The sequence below is a fragment of the Crocuta crocuta genome, unplaced genomic scaffold (assembly GCF_008692635.1).
Source record: "Crocuta crocuta isolate KB4526 unplaced genomic scaffold, BGI_CrCroc_1.0 scaffold18, whole genome shotgun sequence".
Taxonomy (NCBI): Eukaryota; Metazoa; Chordata; class Mammalia; order Carnivora; family Hyaenidae; genus Crocuta; species Crocuta crocuta.
This window is the reverse complement of record NW_027532589.1, coordinates 3453581-3475164: the sequence shown is the minus strand read 5'-3', so window position 1 is coordinate 3475164 and position 21584 is coordinate 3453581. Positions and strand designations below refer to the sequence as shown.

Sequence of the window (21584 nt, the reverse complement as noted above, 5' to 3'; positions counted from 1 at the left end):
TCCCACCGGTCACGTTTCCGGCCCCACACATGCCCCCACAGCTGCGCTCTCAGCACAGAGCTGAGAGCAAGGACCCCTGCCTTCCTCTTGTGCAAATGAGCCTGGCACACGGCGCTGCCCTGACCTTGTACGTGACTCTAGTCCTGGCTCCCTCGCATCTGCATCCCCGCCAAGTGGCCCAGGACTGGCCGGAGACCCCTGCTCTGGACCCCCCTGCCAGAAGAGCCTCCTGACTCAGCAAGTCCCTGAAATAAGCCTTTATCAGAGAAACAACAATCCTCCCCACTCCTGTTTACATACTGATCCCCCGCAGACATCTCCGCAGACTGACTTCTCCTCATAAAGGAGGTCAACCGCGGCATGAGACATCTGTGGCCAGCAGGTGCCGGTACCCTTGGTCTGCACAGACCAAACAAGAGTTAACAGAATGCGGGATAAAAGAAATACAAAACGGACGTAATTATTTAATGATGGGAAAATAGCACGTTATGAAACAAGCTGGTAACACGCTGGGGGGAAGAGAGGAGGGCTTCACTTCTGATAAAAAAATGTAAAAGTATGCATACAAAACACTGGATGAGTACGTACTAAAATATTGACAGTATTTACTCCTGCTGAGGGTTAAATGTTCTTCTCTTTGTTTCCGTGTATTTTTTGAGACAGGATTTCTACTGACACAGGAAAAACAAGCTACCAGATGTCTTAGAGGAACAGTTATTAAGAGCCAGAGTCCGGTGGTCAGGGCCTGAACCCCAGGACAGCTCCAGCCAGGGGACAGGGGACAGTGGTCGAGTCCAGATGCAGAATATCATTCTTCTTCTTCTTTTTTTTTTTTCCAACTCCAGGGATGCTACTTTTATCAGGCGGTTTCCTCCACATTCGATGTTGTCAACTGTGTTTATTTTAACAGGAGTCTACTGCCGTTGCCTGGCACAATGATGCTAAACAACTTTTGTTTCAAACTGGTAAAAATCCAATAACCACTGTATAGTTCCAAAATGCACTGGAAAGAAAGCAAGACCCAGGAAACATGCTGGAAATCGAGAGCTCCTACAGCAAAACCCCACCTGACTAAACCCATCTGTGCTGCCCTGACCTCTGTTCATGTCCAATCTGCCTCAGAAATCTTTGTTTCATGGATCTGAAAGGCGCAATTTTTCTCAAAAAGATGCTTTGCCTCCTTGGTACCCTGCAGGGATGGAAGGGTTCACCAAAATCCAAATCCCCTGAAGCAAAGCTGAACGAGCGTGTCACCGCTCTATGCCTTTTCCGGAAAGGTTTTTTGCAAAGTTAATCAAATAACACCTGTATTGGTGTAAATGAGGCTCAAAAGTCTGATTCCCACTGCTCCCAACAAATGCTGGGAGTGCAGAGGGCACTTTATTCAAGTAACAATGACAACTAGCCCACACTTCTCACTCTTAAGAACGGGAAGGGCTCACTGTTTTAAAAGTTGGCCTGTATAAAAATCAATGTCACCTCTGAGCTAAGGTGCTTCCTAGACACAGCAGCGTTTTCAGGGAGGTCAAGAACTGTGGTTAAGGTCCAAGAAACAACCAAAAACAAAACCAAATAAACGGAGACAATTTTCTGCATCACTACCATGAGCACCGGGTTCAGAGTATCAGCTCACCGCCTCTTACAGCAGGTTGGGACAGAAATCCGTGCGGCAAAGATCTTCAGCCACCGGGGAGGAAAAGGTACAAAAAGAATTACATTAAAACAATGACAGATTTGGAGGAAAAGGAATTAAAATGTTCTATCCACAAGATCCTTTGTTTTGCCCTTGAGCAACCTAAATAAAATTAACTGTTTTTTTATATCCCCAGGTAAAGAGAGGTATTTCCTGGAAGTGATCAGTGTTCAGTGCTTACAACCCAAATCAGTCTATATTCCTGTTCAATCAGTCCCAATCCTGAAGCCACAAAAATTCCTCTGTTGGAGAAAAGGGGAAAGTCCATTTCAGGACAAAGCTAGTCAGTAGGAACGGAAGGCGGGTCTTCAGTGGGAGAACTGCCGGCCGTCGGATGACTTCTTGCTAATGTGTTTGAAGATTCTGGACTTCTCGACTTTCCTGGCTTTCTGGAAGCCGAATCCGCCGCCACCTCCTCTCTTTTTAAGCTTGCCGTCATTGCTGTTCACGTCTAAAGGTGGATGTTAAGGAAATTAAGCAACACAAAGGTAATGCATCCGCACCTAGTATCTACAGAGAGAACGTGCCGGCATGTGACCACGGCTCTGCCACCACACCTCCTCCCTGCACCATGCAAATGTCGACAAAAGCCTGGAGGTGACACTTCCAGGAAGCTTGGAGGGGCCACTTGATTGTGGCCTAAAAGGAGCAGCTATGAGCCTAAGGGAATAGTTGAGTTTACTGTTCTGCACACAATGAAACTGAAGACAATTACTTATAAAGAGTTGAGACATCAAGTGGCACGTGTACTAACCACACTGTGTCCACACAAATGCCTTCACCTCCATTCTGAGTGGATTCAGGAATGTTTAACCAACGGAAGGAGTCCTTCCGTTCATTTGGTTCAGCAAGCATTCATCACGACAGACGTTTCCTCACTACCCACGGTGAGGGTGGGGACCCCGAATCTCATCCCCTCGGGAGTCGGTGCCAGAGTGTCAACAGGCCTCACTTTGGCTGTTTCCTCTGTCGAAACCGGAGGATAAAGTATCAACTGCACAGAAGCAACTGGAGGGGTTTCCTTGGATTTTACACTGAGTAGCACTTAGATCTTATTTATTTTCTTTTGCTATTCTTGCAGCTTTCCTGTAGAAATCATTCAGCGGCTCTCAAGGGATAAAAACTCTAAGGTCTCCTCTCTTACCTTCAGCTCCAGGACAAGCTGCTCTCCATGACCTCAGCTCTCGTACAGGGAGGCCTCACAACCACCCAGGCCCTGCGATTCTACCCGTCTGCCTTTCTTTCTGGAATACAACTCTCTGGCTTTCACTGTTTGCCAGTCAAGTCCTTTTGTTTTTTTAGGCCAAATCACAAGCTGTCTTGTTTCTAGAATCCCCAGGGCGGCAATTAATCCCTGTCAAGCGTGCGCTAGCCCCAGCAAGCAGTGACCAGAACGTATTACCTTCCAGACCTCAGCCAGAGCAGAGCAAACCAAGCGCTAGGCCCCAACGTCCCGTCAACCCTGTGCCCCTTAGTTACCGGATGAATTCCCAACAACAAAGGATACTCAGATCAACAAAAGGAGGCACCTTGAAGCCAAATGACAGAGCAACTTGAGGCAAATTTAAGTTATTAACGTTAAAGATCTGTTTCAGAGAATGAGAATCATATGCTCGAATGTAGGACTTATATGCTTCCTGGGCTGACTTATGAAGGAAGTAGTTCTTTTCAATCAATTTTTCAAGCTAAAAAGAAAAAAAGAGACATTGGTTTCAATAAACTACAAAAGTAGACTTTTACTTGTTACTAGAACAAAACCATCCCGCAGAGAAACGTGCTCCAGAAACACTGCTCCAGGGTTCTTAATATTTGCAAACAAGGGTGGAGTAAGAATAACATCAAAGTTCTTGCAGGGTATGAACTGGAACAAGGCAGAACACTGGAATGTTCCAGCATAGCAAGAACCCCAAAAGAACACACAGTTCAAACCTCTTGTTTTATGAAAAGGGAAGGGGCGCCTGGGTGGCTTAGTCGGTTGGGCGTCCGACTTTCGCTTAGGTCATGATCTCGCGGTTCGTGGGTTCGAGCCCCGCGTCGGGCTCTGTGCTGACTGCCAGCTCAGAGCCTGGAGCCTATTTCAGAGTCTGTGTCTCCCTCCCTCTCTCCCCTAAAAAAAAAAAAAAAAAAAAAAAAAAAAAAAAAAAGAAAAGGGAAGACTCAGAGGCCAATAATTACCAACGAGTACGATAAAGGCAGTACCCGGGGTAAGGCCACCTTGTACGAAACAGAATCAAAAACACAAACACACCTGAGACTGGATGTCAGAAATTTTGGACCAGGAAAACTCAAATTCACTTAATGGGACCTAGAAAACAAAAGCGTGAAGATCAGTAAACCAGGAGAGATCAGCGTTCAGACGTTTAGATGAACGAGTAGCAACAAACGTCCCACGAAGAGCCGGGAAGAGCCAGAGCCGACGAGGTATGAAGAGGACACACGGCCAGGCCCGTGCAACTCTGCACGACGGACGGCCGCTCCTCTGGCCTCCCGAAGCCAGTGGCAAAGTCCATCTTACCCCTGCTAGCTTCACAGGAACTGAGCTGGGCAGGGACAGGGAGCCGATGAGGCCCTCTCCCCTACGTAAGACCTCTGGGTGCACCACAAGGCCGCCGGACGCCTCTGTGCCGCCCGGAGGCCACGAGGACCACAGACTCCTACAGGAAGGGTCTCTCAGCCGTCACTCACCAGGTAACTGCAGAACTCCCAGACCTCTGAGAGGTGCTGGAAAAATAGCTGGCCCAACCCTGGACCCCCCGAGCCCGCCATCTTGCAGAGAAGACGGGTATAGGATAGAACAGTGAGATGAGCACACATGCTGTGGAACACGAATGACAGGTCAGGGACGGCCTCCCAGAAGACAGCACAGCTCGCTGAAACCAGAGCGTTCTGGAGATCCAGGAAAAGGGCATTCCAGAGAAGAGGTGCTTAGGCCGTTTCCAGGAACTGCATGCTTGCAGGGTGGAGCCAAGGCCACCTGGTAACTGCCAAGGGGGGGCCAAATGTCAAGAGAAGGCCTGACCAGCGTGCACAAGACGGAGCAAAAAAGAGGCGTTCGGGATTCTAACGAATTTAGGTTTGGTGGATGGAATGAGGCGAGAGCCAGATTAGCGTGGGTGGACACTAAGCAGCAAAAATGAAAACTGCTTTCCAAAGCAGAAGGAAGAGAGGCCATCGGGAGCAGCCACAGAGGAAGAGGAAGGAGAGTCGGTTTAGGGTCGAAGCTGTTTTAGTGGGAGACGGGACATGGTCACAGGACAGATGGGGGTAAAACAGTCCACGAGAACAAGACAGGAGGAGGAGGCGGCGGCAGCAGAGGCGGCAAGAAAGAGTGAACGGAGCCCGGGTGAAAACAAGGCTGGGCAGGTGGAGGCGCGGCTCAGAAGGGCCGGAGGTGGTTTCAGCCAGGGCTCCAGGTGAAGGGCCAGGCCTGCAGCCAGGACGCGCGGTGTGGCAGCGGAGGCCCAGGGCTGCTGGCGTCTCAGGCCCGCCCCGCCCGGCGTCACCCGCCCCACCGCTCACAGTGGCCTCCGACCCATCCAGGCCGTCGGCACGGGCGCACCGGTCCGACTAAGACGGAGCTGCTCCCAGCGAGAGTCTCCAAGCTGGAGTCTTTACCTTGGATTGCTTCAAGTAACGAAGGAAACCCAGTTCCTCAGGGCGCAAAATGAGCAAGGCGTGCCCTCTTCCGTTCAGGCCTCTGGCTGTTCTTCCCACACGATGAATGTACTCCTTCGGTGGAGAAAGACCAGAGTTAACAGACCAACCACCACGGGGACCTGTCCTTCAGAACCAGCATGTGGAGGAGGGAAGCATGTCAGCACATCTGGGTGAGGCGGCGCTCCTCCCCCAGGCCCCTGTCACACCCGCCTTTTCTCCATGTCCCCTGCTTCCGCGGGCGCCATCACCGCAGAGCTAACAGGGCAATGACCGAGGCCGACACTCACGGGACACGATGTTTATATTAACTCTATGATCTAAAGAAATGACTATTCTAGTAAGTGTGCTTCATCTTCAAAATAACTTTTTGAACATGTCTTGGTGCTAGGTGACAATTTACGTAATCTATTTCTCACTGAAAATATTTAATAAAACTTATGTTAACACACATGCTACAGAATCTTCTCTATTTCAGGAAGCAAATTTTATTTCCTTCTAAAACCTACTGCTCTTAACAGACGACTTCAAGTATGTGAGTTCCTGACTTCAGCCTCACTGAGGCCTCTCCAATCTTGCACACCCACTTCGGGTCAGCAGAAGCCCTCGACACTGCCAGCACCAGAGAAATACTGCAGCCCGTGTACAATGAAACATGACTCGAGGGGCACCTGGGTGGCTCACTCTGGGTTTCGGCTCAGGTCATGATCTCACAGTTTGTGAGTTCGAGCCCCGAGCTGACCTCCACAGTGCCAGTGCAGAGCCTGCTTCCAACTTCTCTCACGCACATGCTCTCGCTAAATGAATAAACTTTAAAAAACAAAACGAACTAACAAAAGAGCATGACCTGAGTAACTAAGGGATAAACCTTTGAATACAAAACACGGTTATTTCTCAGGGAGACTGGAAAGTTCAGTCCTTAATGTAGAGTCAATGTGGAGAAGCTCCAAGGACACCAGGTACCTTGGGGTCGTCTGGGGGGTCATACTGCACAATCCAGTCGACCTCGGGAATGTCCAGCCCTCTGGCCGCCACATCCGTACACAGCAGTATCCCCGAATCCGCATTGCAGAACTGGAAGAATGTGGTCGTACGCTTATTTTGCTTCTGCCTTCCCTAGAATCAAATCACAACAGCCATTAGAGCTGGAAACTGGAGGTCATTTTCTGCGAGGTCTGGGTGTCCACCCCCAAGGGGTGGAACTACTAACCTTCATTTCAGTCTCACTCACTGGCCTACATCCTATTTCCCTAAGTGGATGGTGTCTCTTACCCCTCTGTGGTCCTCACCCCTCACTACCCAGCAAAGCTCCTTCCACATGGGATCATTCTAGATTTAGGAAGAGTGATACTGCAAACCCCAGGATCCACAGAACCTGGTAAGTGTCACTGTTTTAAATAAACTCATGATAATCACTTACATGAATGGCCAAGACAGGCAAATCGATGTAGTTCAGCAACTCATAGTGGTACTTCACGGACATACAGGATGAGAAGAAGACCATCAGTTTCTTCTTCCGGTTCTTCTTAAGGAACGTAAAGAGGAGGAGGAATCTCTTTTCGGAGGGACAGATAACATATCCCTAGAAATGAAAAATGATCAGACATTTTCAGCTTCGTGAACCACTATGATTTGAGGGCGAGCACAGATGAATATCGCACATGGCACCGTGATGCCTCACCTACAGCGATTACTATCTTCGCTGTAACAGAGCATTCCTACAATGAGACTAAGTTTAGTTCTCTCGGTTCCTTTCACCACGTGCAATCACTAGATACTGACTACTTTCCCTATTTCTGAGATTATAGGCTCCTGGTTACCGACAGCTTGTGCAACCGTAACATGGTAACATCTCTACTCACTGAGAACCCTCGAAGCATATCGACGCTTCATTCCTAGAAAGGTCCTTAAGAGCAAGATCGCAAGTAACCATAGCCCTAAACAAGACAAGGCTGAGTATATTTCTTAAAATATACAACCAACAAAAAAAAAGATTTTAAGCTAGATTATTTGAAATATTTTATTCACTAAAGACTCAATCGTAAAGTTCTATTTTCTTTTTATTAAAAAATTTTTAATGTTTAAAGACAGATACAGAGTGCAAGCAGGGGAGGGTCAGAGAGAGAGGGAGACACAGAATCTGGAGCAGCCTCTAGGCTCTGAGCTGTCAGCACAGAGCTGACGTGGGACTCGAACTCATGAACCACAAGATCATAACCTGAGCCGAGCTGAACTGACTGAGCCGCCCAGGCTTCCCTAAGGTTCTCCTTTTTCATCCACCCAATTTGGATCCATCACCTCATTTCCAAGTTTTCACAGCAGTGTTCCTGAAACCAGCCTCTCCGTTTGCTAACTCACTTTGCATCTTAGAGCAAAGCATTAAATAACAAAGACATTTTTTTTTTTTTACTGCAGTTACAATTGGTAGTGATTAATGTCTCCTATGTGGTAAGCAGTATTTAAGGGACAGGATAAAGAGAGCTGATCAAATTATTCATAGTTTAAAATACTCAATACCAGGAGAGCCAGAGATCCAATACCCAAGTTCACTATATTTGATTTAAAAGTTCATGAATCCATCTGCCTTGGGGATGATCCTGCAAACAATTTCAAGGACACAAAGATGAGCCATCAATGTAAGAGTAAAGTACCTGCTCAAGACCATCCACTGTCGCATTAGCTTTATCATCGTCCACACCTACATACAACGGCTCCTTTTTCAGAGAAATCCTCGCCAAGTCTTCAACTTTCCGAGTTTGTGTGGCGGAAAAGAGCATGGTCTGCCTGCGCGCTGCAACAGGTACACATAAAAATGACCCAAATGTTTCCGGGAATCCTTAGAATTGCTGCCCACGTAGACACGCTGAGGGAACTATCAGGAATGGGACATGGGAGTCACTACAGATGTTAAGATGGGACTGTCCCGGGGGCGCCTGGGTGGCTTAGTCGGTTAANAAAAAAAAAGAGACTGTCCCAAACAACTACAGGTCTATAAATTTGACCAACTTAGAAAAAAAGGACCAATGGCTAAATCTCACTCGAGAAGAAACAGAAAACCTAGATAGCTCTGTATCTGTTACAGAAGCTGTAGCCAAAATCATCACATAAAGGAAACTCCAGCCCCAAAGTATTAGTGGAAACTGATGAATTCTATCAAAAGTTTAAGGAAAAAATATTACCCATTCCTCACAATCTCCCCAGGACTTGAAGAGTTCTTACTTCCCAATTCATTCTTTGAAGCTAGTTATTACCCTGATGCCAAACCCAATAATGATTCATGGGCACAGATGTAAAATTTTTTTAATAAAATTTTAGCAAAGGTGAATGTACCATGTAAAAAGGATAATGCATCACGACCAAGTGGGGTTTATTCCAGGAATGCAGGGCTGGCTTCATATTTAAAAATTACCAATGTAATTTACTATATTAACAAATTTAAAGAACAAAACATCTGACCATTTTTCTTAATATTTATTTTTGAGAGACACTGGGGGCTGGGGGGGGGCGGCGGGGAGAGGCAGAGAGACAGGGAGACACAGAATCTGAAGCGGGATCCAGGCTTTGAGTCTGATGCGGGGTTCAAACTCATGAACCATGAGATCATGACCTGAGCTGAAGTCGGTGGTCAATCGACTAAAGAAGTATTTGATAAAATTTAACATCTTTTTTTTTTTTTTTTAACTTCTCTGCCATCAGTGTAGAGCCTGATGCGGGTCTCGAACCTACATACTGTGAGATCATGACCTGAGCTGAGATCAAGAGTCAGACACTTAATCAACTGTACCACCCAGGTGCCCCATTGATATCTATTTCTTATTGTGATGTTACTGTTCTGTTTTATGCTGTTATTGCAATTTCATTTTTAATGATTTGGAAGCCATTTTTGTGATGAAGAAATGTTTACAGTGTATAGTATCTGAAGCATATCCTTCTGGATTAATAAAAGTAATTTAGTATGTGTAGAAAAACAAAAACATCTGAGGAAACCAGGAACAGAAGAGATCATCCTCATCCTCCATGCTAAAGGGCATCTACAAGAAAATCTACAGCAAACATCATACTTAATGGTGAACGAGTGAAAGCTTTCTTCCCTGTGATCAAGAAAAAGACAAAAGACGCCTGCTCTTGCCCCTTGTATTCAGTACTGAACCAGGGGTTCATATTGCCAGCGCAATCAGGCAAGAAGTAAGATTTTTTTTCCTTTTAAATTTACAGACAACACAATGGCTTATAAGGAAAATTTAGCAGGTAGCCTCATCTGGAGGGTCATAATGAACAGTCCAATTGAATATAATAATTACTTGGCAAGATACAGGACCAATACACAAAAATCAATTGCATTTGTATACACAAGCAATGAACAAATTGAAGTTGAAATTTTAATGAAATAGAGATAAATACAATAGAATATTTGAGAAAATCTGTACACTGAAAACTCAAACACTGCTGAGAGAAAATAAGGAGCAAATAAGTGGAGATGAACCTTATTCATGGGTTAAATGACTTCTTGTCTTCTACCAATGTATCTAATTTGGTACAAAACCAACCTTGATCCCAGAGGTTTGGGGGGTGGAAGTGGACATAGTGATTCTAAAATTTATACAGAAATGCAAAGGACAGAAGAGCCAAAACAATTTTGACAAACAGAGTTGGGGTTAATTCGGCCTAATTTCAAGATGTATTAGAGAACATAGAACCCTCTTGCTGCTGATGGGAACGCAGAATGGTGCAAGCTAAGCATGCACCAGCCACTTGGCTCCCAGGGGTGTGGCACACACGTTCCATGGAACGCTTCTCAAGAATACAATAAACCAGGACACCTGCAACAGCTTGGATGAATCGCAAAAGAAACCAGACAAGAAGAGTTTTACCACAGGATTCCATTCACGACGCTCAAGAAAACGCAAATTGATCGAAAGTGACAAAAAGCACACCGGTGACCTCCTGGCAGAGAAGTGCCTGAGCAGCTGTGACGGGTAGGAGAGGGCGCGCCTTCTGAAGGGGAGGGGGGACTGTAAGGCACACAGAGGACTTCTGACCGTTACGGGCATGTTCACACTAGCAGTTGTGGGGACGCTTTCATAGGTGCAAACATGTCAAAACTCATCCGACTATATACTTAGAATTACTGTCGGTTATACTTCAATAAGGCATTAAGAAACAAACCATGATGAATGGAACCATGGCCTTATCACAGATATAAGGAGTTTATAACGTTATAAATACTACAACCAAAGCATGTAACTCATCTGTGGCTACCTGGCAATGGCAGGTTGGGGGAGGAAGAGGTGGGGTGGTGGGGGTGGAGGGAGGGAGACACAGCTCAGGACTGTCCAGCTTATGTCACAGCCTCTAACATGGCAAAACCACCGTATTAAGCTACTGCTACGTCTGACCTTGTCCCGCAAACTCCCTCTCCTCAGCACAACTACTGCGCCTGGCTATATGAAAATTCTGGTGATAAAAGTCTTCACAGAGGAACCCTCACTCACTCCCAACAGTCCTTTGCAAACCACATGCAGATATTACCGACTTACTTGGCAGAAGTTTAATAATTTGTTTTAATTCCTCTTCAAACCCAACATCCAAGATACGATCAGCCTCATCAATCACCAGACACTGGAGATTTTTATACATAAACCCGGGGGTATTCTAACAAGGCAAAGGCAGAGAAAAATGTGTCAGCCGTCAGGCTTACGCTTCACACAAGGCAGTGAGATGGGGGCCGCGTCCCAGGGCCGCCTCACCTGCATGTGGTCCAGGAGACGGCCTGGTGTGGCCACAACGATGTTGATCCCGTTTCCAAGTTTCTGTGCTTCAGCGGATCGGTTGCTGCCACCCATGATTAACCCGTACGTGTGAACATGGTGCGTCATTAGCTCCTTAAGGACACCGAAGGTCTGCATGGCCAGCTCCCTGGTAGGTGAGAGAATAAGGACTCCTGTTCCTGAAAGGCAAAAAGTCACACACGGTAAAAGTCGCACTGCAGGTACTGCCGTGACTCAGTGACAACTCTGATAAACTTCCAGGTTAGATACTGGCAAAACCAACCAAGTCAAAGACTCACCGTTCCTAGGCATGAACTTTAACTTAACAATGAGTTCAACCGCAGGAATGAGAAATGCCAGAGTTTTACCACTGCCTGTTTTCGCAGCTGCCAGAAGATCCCTAAATATTTGAAATGGAAAGGAAAAGAGAGATATTTAGCCTACCTATTCAACAAGTATTGACTGAATACTTTACCGGGTACTATCACACTTTAGGCATTAAAGCTAGAACACGAATAAGAAAAACAAAGTCCCCAGTTTCTTTATCCCCCAAATCAATCCGAGATTAAATATCTGAGAAACAAGAACTGTGCTATAAAAGAGAAGTGGACTTTTTTTTCATACACCAGTAAGACTTTAATGAAGCATGGATGTATCAACCCAACACAGTGCAAAATCAACAGAACACACTGGCATTTTCTTTCTAAACTGCTAACACTAAATAGATACTAATGCCCAAATATCAGTGTTAATCATACCTGCCTTCCAGAAGTGGTCTGATACTTTTATGCTGAATTTCAGTCATGTTTGTAAAACCCATTTCTTTTATTGCCCTCAGAGTGTTCTCATTGACAAGATCAGTAAGAGAAGCAAATGAAGTGTCCTCAAAAGCTCCTATGCAAAAGACATTTTATCGTTAGTAAATTTATTTTTTTAGGTAGTTAACATTGCTACAGTTGTGGAATTAGTTTTGCTGTTTGAAAACATTTCTGAGTGGGAATCAAGAGTTTCATCTGGTAAGAAACACTAAACCCTAACCACTCACTGCTATATGCTCCTAAGACGCAGAGCCTTACTTTTGAAAGTTTCTCCACTGCTGTTGGCCATGAGGTCCAGAACCCATACTGCAACAAAACAGGAAAGGACAGGTGTGTGTGTGTGTGTGTGGGTGTGTGTGTGTAATTGAGGGACTTGTATGAAACAAGAATGTCAAGGATGGGGGTGGTTCGGAGAGGAAAGAAATGTGTAAACAATCTGAAATTAAAAGTGAAAGCATCTAGTATAATAAGAACTGAGTATAAAGTCAATCAAAAGAGCTGCTACTCATTCCAAAAAGACACCGTGTCAGTGAGACGGCCACACGCCGTTAGACGGAAAGCACACATGGAGCGTGCAGAGGTGCTTCCACAGGGGAAGGCACCGACCTCGCAGGCTGCGCTCCTGCCCACACACGCCCCTGCTCACTAGCCACATCTGGTCCCACCCCAACACTGCTGACCTTCGGGCTGAGCAACACTGTCCTGAGAGGCCGTCCTGTGCGTTACTGGGTGTCCTGCAGCCTCCTGGGCGTCTACCCACTAAGTGCCAGCACCCGGCCCCCAGTTCCGAAAACCAAATATCCCAGTAGTCAGCTTTGCCGTCCGCCTGGGCCGGAGGTTTATGGGACGCAGGCCCTCGAACGGTCAAGTTCCAGGTGAACCGGGAGGAGCCGGTCACTACCTGGCTGAGACCTACTGCCGTAACCATTGCAATTCTGATGAAGTCAGCCGGGGGAGAGGGCTCAATATTTTAACAAGCAAAAAACCCAAACCAAACAAGTCAAGTAACTCCTGGACACTTCTGGTTTGGGGCAAGTGATTCCAGTCTCAACTCTTGACCTTTTAAAGCAAATGGAGGCCACAGGAAATTATCCTGGCAAAAGGCCCTCAACAATGTGACTCTCATCTTTCCTTATTTGTAACTGGGCAGGTAGTAAACCTCTGATCTCCAGACTTCGGGGCCAATGGCTTTCCTACTGCAAAACGGAATCAGCTTTAGAAAACAACAAACCAGGGCTGCCTGGGGAACTCAGTCAGTTAAGTGTCCGACTGGCTCAGGTCATGATCTCACGGTCCAGGAGTTCAAGCCTCACATCGGGCTCTGTGATGACAGCTCGGAGCCTGGAGCCTGCTTCGGATTCTGTCTCCCTCTCTCTCTTCTCCTCACCCACTCATGCTCTGTCTCTCTCTCTCTCAAAAATAAACATTAAAAAAAAAAAAAAAAAAAAAAAACCCANCCCTCCCTCCCAAAAAAAAAAAAAAAAAAAAAAAAAAAAAAAAAACAAACCCAAATCCCAAAGGAACAAAAAACCCCAGAAGCTGTTTTGTGTGGACAACAAAATATTTAGTGTCAGGAACGCAAGTGAAGAACTAAGGTGCACAATGTGCAAGATCAGGTGGTACAGGTGAGAAGTTCTTGTCACTTCTTCTAGGGAAATTAGGTCACAATCTTCAAATCCTCTACACCAGAAGGGCATGGCATCTGTAAGGTGTCCCTGGACAGCTCTCGCAGTTACCTGTCAGCCCCAGGGGCAGGCTGGGCACCTCGCCGCCTTCCTCCTGATCATCAGGCTCCTCCGCACGGGTTTCTGGCTCTCCTGGCACTCGCGCGCCTTCTTCAGACTCCCCGTTGTCTTCGCTTTTTGCTTTTTTGGGGTCTTTGATTTTAAAAAACAAAACCCCCCGAACTTTTGTTAAAATAAAAGTACCAAATGGGATCACAAAATAAAAAGACATGTAATGCAGAGACACGTTTTCAAAAGCTTAAGACGTTTTCAGTTTTAATTCGCTAAGAATGTCTCTTCTTCATGATCTTCTTAGATTTAGAAACACAGGAGGACATGCAGATTTGCCAACAAAAGTATTTTTTTAGGCCTATTCTAACACCTTAAATGACCAAGACGTTTTTGACAAGCTGACCAACTCAAGTATACTAATCACATCAAGTCCCATATGTTTCACTGAGGGGTAAAAGGGCTGGGTTTTGTTTTTCTAAACTCTTTTAAAAGCCCTGATTTGTCCTTTTAGGCCATTAAACAGAAATCTTCTATAAAAGCTAACTTTGGCTCAGGGCACCGGGGTGGCTCAGTCGGGTGGGCGTCGGACTTTGGCTTAGGTCATGATCTCGGGGCTCGTGAGTTCAAGCCCCACGTCGTGCTCTGTGCTGACAGTTCAGAGCCTGCAGCCTGCTTCGGATTCTGGGTCTCCCTCTCTCGGTCCCTCCCCTATTCACACTCTCTCTCTCAAAAATAATTTAAAAATAAATAAATAAATAAATCTAATTTCAGCCTAAAGAGGAGCAGAAACCCCAAAGGCTCTTCACGTTACTAGAGACTGCAGAGCGAGGACAATCCGCGTGGCTGGGGGACAGAAACTGGCAGCTCCTTGAAGCTACGTGGCCAGGGGCGGAAGGGTTAAAGCCTCCTGGCATTTCACTTCTACATTCGCCTTTCATAGTAGGGTCCCCAACTACCCCTCCAGCCTCACCTCCCATCGCACTCTTCCATGTTAACCACCACACTGGGTGTTTGCACATGTGTGGTAGCTAGTTATGCTCGTTACAACAGAACTGACCTGGACCGGAACTCAGGAGTCTGCGGTACAGGACTGGCCTCTTCCTTGCACCTGACTACCACCCTTCCGGGAAATGGTCATCCCATAGGCGGCATGAGGACAGCTATGCTATGCCTGCAAAACTACAAGGCTCCTTTCTAAAGCTCTTTCTTTTTTAACACTTTTTCATTGTTTGAAACAGAATGTGAGTGGGGGACAGGCAGTGAGAGGGAGATACAGAATCTGAAGCAAGCTCCAGGCTCCGAGCCATCAGCAGAGCCCGATGTGGGGCCCAATCCATCAACTGTGAGATCATGACCTGAGCCGAAGTTGGACGCTTAAGTGACTGAGCCTCCCAGGCGCCCCTACAAAGCTCCTTTCTAAATGAAACCTTTATTTCAGGGGCGCCTGGGTAGCTCAGTTGGTTCAATGTCTGACTCTTGATTTCAGCTTAAGTCATGATCTCATGGTTTGTGAGATCGAGCCCTGCATCAAACTCTGTGCTGAAGGCTGCTCAGGATTCTCTCTCTCCTGCTCTCTCTAGGCCCCTTCACTGCTCACGCTCTTGCTCTCTCTCTTTAACCCCCTCTCTCTCAAAATAAACTTCAATAAATAAATGCAACCTTTATTTCAGTTAAGATAGTTCTAACCCAGTGTTGACAAAGCTTTTTCTATAAAGACCCAGAGAGTAAAGACTTTAGATTTTGCAAGCCATATGGTTTCTGTCACCATAAAAACGAAGTAAACAAATGGGCGTGCACTGTTCCAATAAAGCTTTATTTCCAAAAGTAGGCAGAGAGCTGAATAGTTTGCTGACCCCTGTTGTATTCCCCCTTGAAATCTCTGCTTGCTCCTATCTCAATTAAAATACCTATGCTTCAGAGGCACCTGGGTGGCTCAGTCGGTTAAGCATCTGACTTCGGCTCTGGTCATGAACCCATGGTTCATGAGTTTGAGCCCCAGGCTGGGCCAGGCTCCTGCTTCGCATTTCGTGTCTCTGACTCTCTGCCCCTCTCCTGCTCACGCTCTCTCTCTCAAAAATAAATAAACATTAAAAAAATAAAAAGCCTATTTTTCATGCAAGTTTATTCAAATCCAATCACCTTCCAAAAGAAACTGGCCTCCCCCCCATCCTGGCCATTCACACACAAGTTACCTGGTAGTTTTTATACACTCTGCATATCCAAAACATCAGTAAGTCTCAAGAGGAGGAATTTATGATAGGAAAACAAAACAAAACAAAACTGACAAGAAAAGGGTAAATGAAAGAATCATTAATGCAAAGTCCGTTGATAATAAAGGCCCGAGACAATAGAGTGTACCAGCCCGGATTTCTTATTTCCAGAATTCAAAGTGGCTTTTATTTAAGCGTGAGATTTTTCTTCAGTCGTTAGGGAAGGTAAAAACACACCACTTTCCAGTACCTTCATAAGTGAAAACGTCATCCCCCTCACCCTGTTTCCTCTTGCTACCAGGTCAGCTTCCGGTATACCAGTGAGTACAGGGATCTTGAGTGTTGTAGGAATACAGTAAAAATAATAGAACGAAGGCAGAAACATAACCGTGCAAACTACGTGAATGCCTGAAATTCGAGGGAATTGAAGTACTCACCAGGCCCAACGTCACCCACCATTTTCCTCTTTTTCTTCTTCTTTTTTTTGGATTCTGAATTGGGGGGTGGTGTTGCTGCTTCTCCATTGATTACTATGGTAGGTTTCTTTTTCTTTTTTTTCACTTGCACATTTTCCACGGTTTCTTTAGCCATCTCTCCGTTCTGGGATTCTGACGAGTCCACATTCACAGACTGTTTAGATTTTTTAACCTTCCCACTTCTCACAGTTTCTTCGGGCAGTTTCTCGTAGGCTCCATTCTGTGTTTCTGAGAGGCTCACATCCCAAGCCCCTATTTAAAAAGGGGAGGTTTCTTTAAAAATGTTAGAAGCCCGAATAAGAAACCCCACAGTGTCCATGACTCAAATAAGTTAGCTTCCATTTCCCTTTCATGTACATCACTAAGACCACTTATAATTTATGGCATTCTACAACAGGACAAGTAAATGTCCTTTAATGAAAAATGCTGGAACAGGGTTATTGATTTCTTAACTTCAAAAAACCACACTTGTGTCCTTAAGGAGTTAGGAATCTGGGACAGCAAAACTTCAACGACCTTAAACATTTAAATAGATGGGGTCGGACAACTGTAGTTACAAACACATATTTTAATATCAGGTAAATATAGAGCTAATGAATATACTAGAAAACACTAACAGCTAATCACACAACTACTGCTTCACATATAAACTTAAAACATCCAACTTTAACTGTCCAAGGTAGCAGGGAATTGAAAATTCCGTTACTAGAACCATTTACTTACATATAAATGCCTAGGATGCCTTTTAAAAAGCTTCCCTGTTTACATATAATAAAAAGTAACACTGCCTTTTTAACTGTTACCGTTAAGCACCAAGAAATAGTAAGCTGTATTATTCTATATGAATCGGAAACACACAGGGACTTCAAACCGTGATTTCTAAAACCCACAAACCTGTACTCTTCTAATCTCTGCTGAAATCCAAGGAAGGTAAGGAACCGCCCTCCGGGATTGACTGGGGTTATACACGATCCAACACCGCCCTGGGGGGACTGACCCCAAAAGGCTAACCTAACTTCACGATCTGTGGTTCACTGTTGGGAACTTAGGACTGCAATTGAGGGGGGAAAGAAAGGTGACTGAGATTCAGGTAACGGCCTTTTCAGGTACGTCTTTGTTAAGGATGCCAACACCTGGAAACGCTGAAGGGATTCACAGCCTAAAGTTAGGAGCGATGGGGAAAATAGGGCACGCACTGCAGAAGCACTTCTAGAGCTGCAAACGGGATTTGCTCCAGGAGTCGAGAGAGTGGAGGTGGGCAGGGGAAGGCAGTGTTATCAGCAAAGCTCTGGGATGAGACACTGACCTTGTCCTCAAGCACTGTCGGCAGTAAACAGATGTGGAAGGAAGATGCGTGGAGACCAGAAAGTTCAATGTGTCTGATCGGAAACGGGGTGAGGGGGAGGGGTGATTGGTGATGGGAGAGTTGGGGTGTGGGACGTAAAGGTGGGGAGGGAGTCAGAATGAGGGACATGCAGAACTAGCTGGTCTGGAGGCCTGGGAGAGAACTCAGGCGACCTGCTCCTGCTCTGATACTAGGAAAACACTGAGGCTCAGAGAGATCAGGGGCAGATCCAGGGCACGGGATGAGCGGCACCCGCGGCGGACCGAGTGGAGACCGCGAAGGCTGCCTTTCCCCCCTCCACAAGCACACGTGCTCAGGGTAAGCGGCCGCTCCACCCCGGGGCCGCGGGGGCTCTCGCAGACACCGAACCCCCGTCCCCGCCAGTCGCCGCGCATCTCACCCTGGAGCTTTAAATTTCGCTGGCGCAATTTTAGGTTCCGTTTCTCGATCTTCTTGCGCAGGAGTTTCATGGGTAGATGCGACATGTTGTCGGTGAGGCGCCACCACTCCGCTACCCGGGTTGACGTTACTTCCGCCTCGGTCGCACGTGCGCAACTCGGTCGACCGGAAATACGTCACTGGGATCCCTCGAGGACAGTAGAACGGGCGGGGAGAATGCATCTGGGAAGGAAGTGCTTCCGGCGCGTATGCAACCGGTTGCCCCTGGCTACCGAACCCTGCAGCGCCCTCTGGAGGAGCGGAGGTCCTGCTCAGGTTCGTATTGTGTCTGAGCGGACTGAGCGTATTAGGGCCCTTGCAGGCCCTGGAAGCGTAAGCTTCCGCAACGGATACTGAAGAAACAAGGCCGAGCAGAGTGCCTTCTTGAGTCTCCAGTTTTGAGTGCTTGTCCTCTTTGTATCCTGGACTATTTGGAAAGTTGAATAAAATAGAAAGAAATAAAATAAAATCTGAATTTCATCTCTAGTTGTGAAAGAAGTTTCCAAAGTTAAGCATTGTAAAGAGAGTCATTAAAAATAAGGTTTTGGTGGGGCACCTGGGTGGCTCAGTCGGTTAAGTGTACGACTTCGGTTCAGGTCAGTTGAGTGTCCAACTTCAGCTCAGGTCGTGATCTCACCGTTCGTGGGTTAGAGCCCCACCTCGGGCTCTGTGCTGACAGCTCAGAGCCTGAAACCTGCTTCGGATTCTCTGTCTCCCTCCTTCTCCTTTCCCTGCTCACACTCTGTCTCTCAAAACTGAATAAATGTTAAAAATGTTTTAATAAAAAAATAAAGAGTTTTGGAGGATACTGAGAAGCTGCCCTATGCATGTGTCCTGTTTGTTTCAATTCTTGCAACACCATGAACTCTTGCCTTTTGTCAACGGCAACTGGTCCGTTGGGATCACCACCCAGAACATATTCTTCTACTTTGGACTAAAGTAGAGACAATGTAACACCTGTTAGCTAAATTGACGACATTTAGAGTTTAACTCTATGGTAGTGATCATAATTCTTTGAAACAAGTTATATAATCCTGTGAATTTTGCCTTTGAAATCTGCACTCTCCTTGCAGTTCAAAGTCCAGACACTTCATAGTGAATTTCTAACACCAGGTCTAGCAAATAAATCAGTATCATTAGATCAGACCTCACAAAGCATCTGCGAGTTTGGGGAAATGGCAATTAATCACACATGCCTCTGAAATTCCTTTTGCCCCTCCCTGTTAGAACCTATCTCAGTATCTATTCAGTGTATGTTTACTAAACTTTTTAAAAATTTCTTGCTTGGGCTCCCCATGGCAAATGTCTCCTTCCCCGGAATATATTAATTCATCAATTCTTCACTCATTTGACAATAATTTGTGAGCATATTTATGTTAGGAGTATGTGATCAGTGTGTGTTCAGCTCTGGGAATAGAATGTTGGGGAGACACACACAGCTCACCTTCTTGGAACTTACAGAGTGGACATATGGAGTGGGTAGAAGATTAAACAGCTGGGGTAAAGAAAAAAACCTCAGCACCCTCATCTGTGCATGAGGTTGGAGATGGGAGTCTGATCCCATACTCTCTGCATATGTGCACTGCGGTAGCCACAGGGAATGGAGGTGCTGCCTTCATTTAAATATTATTTAAATACTTATATTTAATATGGATCATGCTTCACCCAACCTGTTCCTTCAATTGTGTTTTGTCACCTGTGAGACCCCTTGACCCCCTGAACTTGGAATTGATCCCCTGAACTCAAGACTGACCCTGTGAACTCAGGGCTGACCTCCTGAACTCAGGATACCCCTAGAAGCTTGTGCTTAGTTTTTGAGAAACTAATGAACTTCTGAAACAGAAAAAGAAACATTTGAGGATGATACCTGCACATATGAATTACAAAGTGACCAAGAGTTAACCTCAGCCCCAGTATAGTGTTAAAATTCCCCTCCCAGTATCATCCCAAACCTTAATCAAAAGACCTTGCTTTCCCTTGTTCAGAGATTCACACCTTGGAAATAACTGAACAAATAAAGTAACAAACATTGTGAAGCAATGTTTCTGGTGCAGTTTCTGTCTGTAGCTCACCAAGAAACAGACACACTTTGGTCCAGTAACAATTTGAGATCCTTAAGCCTTAGTGAAGTGTTTATATAGTAACAAGCAGATATGTGTGTAATTTCTTTCCATTCAAATAATTTAAAAAAGTCTTGCTTCACCTGGGAAAGAAACCGGTCTATTTCACAAACTCCTTAGAATTTGAAAAAGAAATAAGTGAGCCTCTCTCTCTCTCCAGCCACCATATTAAGACTCCTAAAGTGATTTTCCAGGAACGTTAAAATGCTGCCTGCTACAAGTTAACCATTCTATCGTGTGTAGGAACTTAAAAAGTGCTATGTTACTGTAAATAAGTGGAGGTGTCGCCTTCAGATGCTTGACTCTGGTTCTCTGGATTGTACTAAGTAGGTGACAGGTGCTTAAGAAATGTCTTCTTCCATGAACTGATGGATCTGTAAAGGAGAGATGATTTCGAGGAGCACTGCCACAATTCTCCAATTATTGGTGCAGTGCTTCTAGAAGGGAGGGAGGGTACAGAACTCCATAACAGAAACCTTTCTTGCAAGAACTATATTCATTTAGGACTTAAAGAACATCTACTCTGTGCCAGGTGCTGTTTTGGGCTCCAAGGGTCAGGCAGTGAAGAAGACGGTCAAGGTTCTTGTTTCCAGGGAGTTTGCTGCTTAGAGAGGGAAACAGATATCAATCAGGTAAACAAGTGAGCAAACAAGGTAACTTACATGGAGCTAAAATCTGGGAAGACATTTTAAAAAGATGATTAGTATAACAGATGGATGGGGACAGGGCAGCAAGTTCCTCGGTATAGGAGGTATTTTTATAGAAACAGAGTCAGACAAGCAAAGATCTGGGGTCAGAGAAAAGGCTGGCAGCCGTAAAATGTCATTAAATAACAATGCAGAACCACAGGAGCAGCTGTGCAGGGGGGAGTCCAGGGCTGGGCTGGGTCCGCGGGGGTGGGGTGAGGCTTGAATGGGGAAGGGAGAGAACTTTAAAAAGACAAGGTCTTTGACCACTGTCCCCCTAAGTCCTCCCGTCTGACTGCCAGTGAATGAATCACAAGCTGACCCTTGCTTCTCTGTATGTTATGGAGATGAGACTTCAGAACTGGAATTTATTTTTAATGGTTTTATTTGGCATGATTTTCGATTTACAGAAACACTGCAAAAATACTGCCCTCCGTCCAGTTTGCCCTAACATCAACAACTCAGCTGGCCATGAGACAGCTGTCAAAATCAAGACATCAGCTATGGTAAATTACTATGAACTACAAACTGGTTATTATTAACTACACTTCTTTCAGATAACACCAGTTTCTCTGCTAATGTCCTTTTTGTGGCCCAGGATCCTAATCGAGATACCTTAATGCCTACAGAGCATTTTCTG

The 21584-nt window shown here is 45.7% G+C and overlaps 1 protein-coding gene across 1 annotated transcript; it reads right to left on the bottom strand.

Annotated features, from left to right (window-relative positions):
- Positions 1 to 444: 444 nt before the first annotated feature.
- DDX18 (DEAD-box helicase 18) lies at positions 445 to 18230 on the bottom strand. Its single transcript, XM_077779623.1, has 14 exons — positions 18101 to 18230; positions 16317 to 16607; positions 13670 to 13810; positions 11874 to 12009; positions 11415 to 11515; positions 11095 to 11294; positions 10885 to 10999; positions 7999 to 8138; positions 6768 to 6929; positions 6311 to 6463; positions 5309 to 5422; positions 3942 to 3998; positions 3201 to 3378; positions 445 to 2144 (listed from the first exon to the last, which is right to left on the bottom strand). The coding sequence occupies exons 1-14, from the start codon at positions 18183 to 18185 to the stop codon at positions 2002 to 2004; spliced, it is 2016 nt and encodes a 671-aa protein (XP_077635749.1). The 5' UTR covers positions 18186 to 18230; the 3' UTR covers positions 445 to 2001.
- Between the last annotated feature and the right edge of the window lie 3354 nt (positions 18231 to 21584).

What these genes read in the sequence shown, in the direction of transcription:
- DDX18 (XM_077779623.1), bottom strand. Translation starts at nt 18,185, where the DNA reads ATGTCGCATCTACCCATGAAACTCCTGCGCAAGAAGATCGAGAAACGG. An exon ending in AGACCACTTCTGGAAGGCAG is followed by an intron (nt 11,516 to 11,873) that starts GTATGATTAACA and finishes TCAAATATTTAG; the next exon opens with GGATCTTCTGGCAGCTGCGA. An exon ending in GTTACTTGAAGCAATCCAAG is followed by an intron (nt 3,999 to 5,308) that starts GTAAAGACTCCA and finishes TTTGTTTTCTAG; the next exon opens with GTCCCATTAAGTGAATTTGA.